Here is a 6,245-nt window from a genome sequence, read left to right as displayed (position 1 = left end):
CAGTTTCAAAGATGAACAGAAAAAATCTCATAGTCCTTCTTATGATTATAGGTAAGTTCATTCTCTAGTCTTTAAATTGTAGATCATTATGAAATTCTAAAAGATATTCTAAAATCTATGCTTTTGAAATTGCAACAGCATCAGGGAATGCCCAAAACCCAACAACGAATGCCCCCACAACAACCACAGCTACTGCTGCAACCATAACCACAGCTGCCCCCATAACCACGACAGCTGGCATGACGACTACCACAATTCCGGTCACAATAACCACAGCTGCTTCGACTACAACAACAGCAGCAACCACCACAATCACAGGAGCTGCCACCACAATCCCTACTGCTCCTACTACAACCACAGCTGCTGCTGCCACAACAACCACAGATGCTCCAACTACAACGACAAATGGAGTCACAACAACCACAGTTTCTCCCACAACAACCACAGGTGATGCTACAGTCACCACAGCAGACATCACAACTACCACAGATGCTCATTCAACAACCACAGCCGCTCCAACTACAACCTCAACTACGTCCATGATGACCACCACAGTTCCTGCCATGACAACGACACCTGCAACTGCTGCAGCAGCCACCACAACCACAGTTGCTGCAACAACATCCACAGCTGCTCCAACTACAACCACAGCTACTGCAACCACAGCTGCCCCCACGACCACAACAGCTGGCATGACGACTACCACAATTCCGGTCACAACAACCACAGCTGCTTCGATTATAACAACAGCAGCAACTACCACAATCACAGGAGCTGCCACCACAACCACTACTGCTCCTACTACAAACACAGCTCCTGTCACGACAACCACAGATGCTCCAACTACAACCACAAATGGAGTCACAACATCCACAGTTTCTCCCACAACAACCACAGCTGCTGCCACAACAACCACAGCTGCTGCCATCACAACCACAGGTGCCGCTTCAGTCACCACAGCAGGCATCACAACAACCACAGCTGCTTCGACTACAACAACAGCAGCAACCACCACAATCACAGGAGCTGCCACCACAACCACTACTGCTCCTACTACAACCACAGCTCCTGTCATGACAACCACAGATTCTCCAACAACAGCCACAAATGGAGTCACAACATCCACAGTTTCTCCCACAACAACCGCAGCTGCTGCCACAACAACCACAGGTGCTGCAACCACAACCACAGCTGCCCCCACGACCACCACAGCTGGCATGACGACTACCACAATTCCGGTCACAACAACCACAGCTGCTTCGACTACAACAACAGCAGCAACCACCACCATCACAGGACCTGCCACCACAACCACTACTGCTCCTACTACAACCACAGCTCCTACCACAACAACCACAGGTGCTGCAATCACACCCACAACCACAGCTGCCCCCATGACCACCACAGCTGGCATGACGACTACCACAATTCCGGTCACAACAACCACAACTGCTTCGACTACAACAACAGCAGCAACCACCACCATCACAGGAGCTGCCACCACAACCACTACTGCCGCTACTACAACCACAGCTCCTGCCACAACAACCACAGCTGCTGCAATCACAACCACAGGTGCCTCTACAGTCACCACAGCAGGCATCACAACAACCACAGCTGCTTCGACTACAACAACAGCAGCAACCACCACAATCACAGGAGCTGCCACCACAACCACAGCTGCTCCTACTACAACCACAGCTCCTGTCACGACAACCACAGATGCTCCAACTACAACCACAAATGGAGTCACAACATCCACAGTTTCTCCCACAACAACCACAGCTGCTGCCACAACAACCACAGCTGCTGCCACAACATCCACAGCTGCTGCCATCACAACCACAGGTGCAGCTACAGTCACCACAATTCCGGTCACAACAACCACAGCTGCTTCGACTACAACAACAGCAGCAACCACCACAATCACAGGAGCTGCCACCACAACCACTACTGCTCCTACTACAACCACAGCTCCTGTCACGACAACCACAGATGCTCCAACTACAACCACAAATGGAGTCACAACATCCACAGTTTCTCCCACAACAACCACAGCTGCTGCCACAACAACCACAGCTGCTGCCACAACATCCACAGCTGCTGCCATCACAACCACAGGTGCAGCTACAGTCACCACAATTCCGGTCACAACAACCACAGCTGCTTCGACTACAACAACAGCAGCAACCACCACAATCACAGGAGCTGCCACCACAACCACTACTGCTCCTACTACAACCACAGCTCCTGTCACGACAACCACAGATGCTCCAACTACAACCACAAATGGAGTCACAACATCCACAGTTTCTCCCACAACAACCACAGCTGCTGCCACAACAACCACAGCTGCTGCCACAACAACAGCTACTGCTGCAACCACAACCACAGCTGCCCCCACGACCACCACAGCTGGCATGACGACAACCACAATTCCGGTCACAACAACCACAGCTGCTTCGACTACAACAACAGCAGCAACTACCACAATCACAGGAGCTGCCACCACAACCACTACTGCTCCTCCTACAACCACAGCTCCTACCACAACAACCACAGGTGCTGCAACCACAACCACAACCACAGCTGCCCCCATGACCACCACAGCTGGCATGACGACTACCACAATTCCGGTCACAACAACCACAGCTGCTTCGACGACAACAACAGCAGCAACCACCACCATCACAGGAGCTGCCACCACAACCACTACTGCCGCTACTACAACCACAGCTCCTGCCACAACAACCACAGCTGCTGCCATCACAACCACAGGTGCCTCTACAGTCACCACAGCAGGCATCACAACAACCACAGCTGCTTCGACTACAACAACAGCAGCAACCACCACAATCACAGGAGCTGCCACCACAACCACAGCTGCTCCTACTACAACCACAGCTCCTGTCACGACAACCACAGATGCTCCAACTACAACCACAAATGGAGTCACAACATCCACAGTTTCTCCCACAACAACCACAGCTGCTGCCACAACAACCACAGCTGCTGCCACAACAACCACAGCTGCTGCCATCACAACCACAGGTGCCGCTACAGTCACCACAATTCCGGTCACAACAACCACAGCTGCTTCGACTACAACAACAGCAGCAACCACCACAATCACAGGAGCTGCCACCACAACCACTACTGCTCCTACTACAACCACAGCTCCTGTCACGACAACCACAGATGCTCCAACTACAACCACAAATGGAGTCACAACATCCACAGTTTCTCCCACAACAACCACAGCTGCTGCCACAACAACCACAGCTGCTGCCACAACAACAGCTACTGCTGCAACCACAACCACAGCTGCCCCCACGACCACCACAGCTGGCATGACGACTACCACAATTCCGGTCACAACAACCACAGCTGCTTCGACTACAACAACAGCAGCAACTACCACAATCACAGGAGCTGCCACCACAACCACTACTGCTCCTACTACAACCACAGCTCCTACCACAACAACCACAGGTGCTGCAACCACAACCACAGCTGCCCCCATGACCACCACAGCTGGCATGACGACTACCACAATTCCGGTCACAACAACCACAGCTGCTTCGACTACAACAACAGCAGCAACCACCACCATCACAGGAGCTACCACCACAACCACTACTGCCGCTACTACAACCACAGCTCCTGTCATGACAACCACAGATGCTCCAACTACAGCCACAAATGGAGTCACAACATCCACATTTTCTCCCACAACAACTACAGCTGCTGCCACAACAACCACAGCTGCTGCCACAACAACCACAGCTGCGTCAATTACAACTACAAATGGAGTCACAACAACCACAGTTTCTCCGACAACAACCACCGGTGCTGCCACCACAACCACAGGTGCTGCTACAGTCACCACAGCAGGCATCATAACTACCACAGGTGCTCATTCAACAACCACAGCTGCTCCAACTACAACCACAAATGGAGTCACAACATCCACAGTTTCTCCCACAACAACCACAGATGCGCCAACTACAACAACAAATGGTGTCACAACAACCACAGTTTTTCCCACAACAACCACAGGTGCTGCCATCACAACCACAGGTGCCGCCACAGTCACCACAGCAGGCGTCATAACTACCACAGTTGCTCATTCAACAACCACAGCTGCTCCAACTACATCCTCAACTACGTCCATGATGACCACCACAGTTCCTGCCTTGACAACGACACCTTCAACTGCTGCAGCAGCCACCACAAACACAGTTGCTGCAACAACAACCACAGCTGCTCCAACTACTACCACAGCTACTGCAACCACAGCGGCCCCCATGACCACAACAGCTGGCATGACGACTACCACAATTCCGGTCACAACAACCACAGCTGCTTCGACTATAACAACAGCAGCAACCACCACAATCACAGGAGCTGCCACCACAACCACTACTGCTCCTACTACAACCACAGCTCCTGTCACGACAACCACAGATGCTCCAACTACAACCACAAATGGAGTCACAACATCCACAGTTTCTCCCACAACAACCACAGCTGCTGCCACAACAACCACAGCTGCTGCCACAACAACCACAGGTGCCGCTACAGTCACCACAGCAGGCATCACAACAACCACAGCTGCTTCGACTACAACAACAGCAGCAACCACCACAATCACAGGAGCTGCCACCACAGCCACTACTGCTCCTACTACAACCACAGCTCCTGTCACGACAACCACAGATGCTCCAACTACAACCACAAATGGAGTCACAACATCCACAGTTTCTCCCACAACAACCACAGCTGCTGCCACAACAACCACAGCTGCTGCCATCACAACCACAGGTGCCGCTACAGTCACCACAGCTGGCATCACAACAACCACAGCTGCTTCGACTACAACAACAGCAGCAACCACCACAATCACAGGAGCTGCCACCACAACCACTACTGCTCCTACTACAACCACAGCTCCTGTCACGACAACTACAGATGCTCCAACTACAACCACAAATGGAGTCACAACATCCACAGTTGCTGCCACAACAACCACAGCTGCTGCCACAACAACCACAGCTGCTGCCATCACAACCACAGGTGCCGCTACAGTCACCACAGCAGGCATCACAACAACCACAGCTGCTTCGACTACAACAACAGCAGCAACCACCACAATCACAGGAGCTGCCACCACAGCCACTACTGCTCCTACTACAACCACAGCTCCTGTCACGACAACCACAGATGCTCCAACTACAACCACAAATGGAGTCACAACATCCACAGTTTCTCCCACAACAACCACAGCTGCTGCCACAGCAACCACAGATGCTCCAACTACAACAACAAGTGGAGTCACAACAACCACAGTTTCTCCCACAACAACCACAGGTGCTGCCACCACAACCACAGGTGCCGTCGCCACAACCACAGGTTCCGCCACCACAACCACAGGTACCGCCACGGTCACCACAGCAGGCATCACAACTACCACAGTTGCTCATTCAACAACCACAGCTGCTCCAACTCCAACCTCAACTACGTCCATGATGACCACCACAGTTCCTGCCCTGACAACGACACCAGCAACTGCTGCAGCAGGCACCACAACCACAGTTGCTGCAACAACAACCACAGGTGCTCCAACTACAACAACAGCTACTGCTGCAACCACAACCACAGCTGCCCCCACGGCCACCACAATTCCGGTCACAACAACCACAGCTGCTTCGACTACAACAACAGCAGCAACCACTCCAATCACAGGAGCTGCCACCACAACCACAGGTACCGCCACGGTCACCACAGCAGGCATCACAACTACCACAGTTGCTCATTCAACAACCACAGTTACTCCATTTACAACCTCAACTACATCCACAGATGCTCCAACTAGAAACACAGCTACTGCCACATCAACAACTTATCCAACTACAACCACAGTAGCTTCCTCTGCAACCACACCTTCTGCCACAACAACTATACCTGCTGCCACTACTACCACAGCTGCTCAAACTGCAACCAACGCAGCAGCCAACACAACCACAGCAGCTGCCACAACAACCATAGTTGCTGCCACAACAACCACAGCATCTCCAACTACAATCACAGCTGACAAAACAACAACCACAGCTTCTGCCACAAAAACTACAGATGCTCCAACTACAACCACAGTTTTCGTTACAACAACCACAGCTGCTCCTATAACATCCACAGCTTCTGCCACAAACACCACTGTACCAACGACAACCAAAATTGTTCCCACA

General features: G+C 52.0%; 1 protein-coding gene across 1 annotated transcript; it reads left to right on the top strand.

Moving 5' to 3' along the window:
• Window positions 1-239: 239 nt before the first annotated feature.
• On the top strand, window positions 240-6,020 carry LOC121841763 (GATA zinc finger domain-containing protein 14-like). Its single transcript, XM_042311781.1, has 4 exons — window positions 240-875; window positions 1,087-1,112; window positions 1,576-3,051; window positions 4,573-6,020. Exons 1-4 carry the CDS (start codon window positions 240-242, stop codon window positions 5,873-5,875), a joined length of 3,441 nt encoding a protein of 1,146 aa, XP_042167715.1. The 3' UTR covers window positions 5,876-6,020.
• Window positions 6,021-6,245: the final 225 nt, after the last annotated feature.

Source organism: Oncorhynchus tshawytscha, linkage group LG34 (genome assembly GCF_018296145.1).
Source record: "Oncorhynchus tshawytscha isolate Ot180627B linkage group LG34, Otsh_v2.0, whole genome shotgun sequence".
Lineage (NCBI taxonomy): Eukaryota > Metazoa > Chordata > Actinopteri > Salmoniformes > Salmonidae > Oncorhynchus > Oncorhynchus tshawytscha.
This window is presented reverse-complemented; position numbering and strand designations above follow the sequence as displayed.

What these genes read in the sequence shown, in the direction of transcription:
- LOC121841763 (XM_042311781.1), top strand. Translation starts at nt 240, where the DNA reads ATGACGACTACCACAATTCCGGTCACAATAACCACAGCTGCTTCGACT. An exon ending in CAACAACAGCCACAAATGGA is followed by an intron (nt 1,113 to 1,575) that starts GTCACAACATCC and finishes TCACAACCACAG; the next exon opens with GTGCCTCTACAGTCACCACA. An exon ending in TGCTGCCATCACAACCACAG is followed by an intron (nt 3,052 to 4,572) that starts GTGCCGCTACAG and finishes CAACAACCACAG; the next exon opens with GTGCCGCTACAGTCACCACA.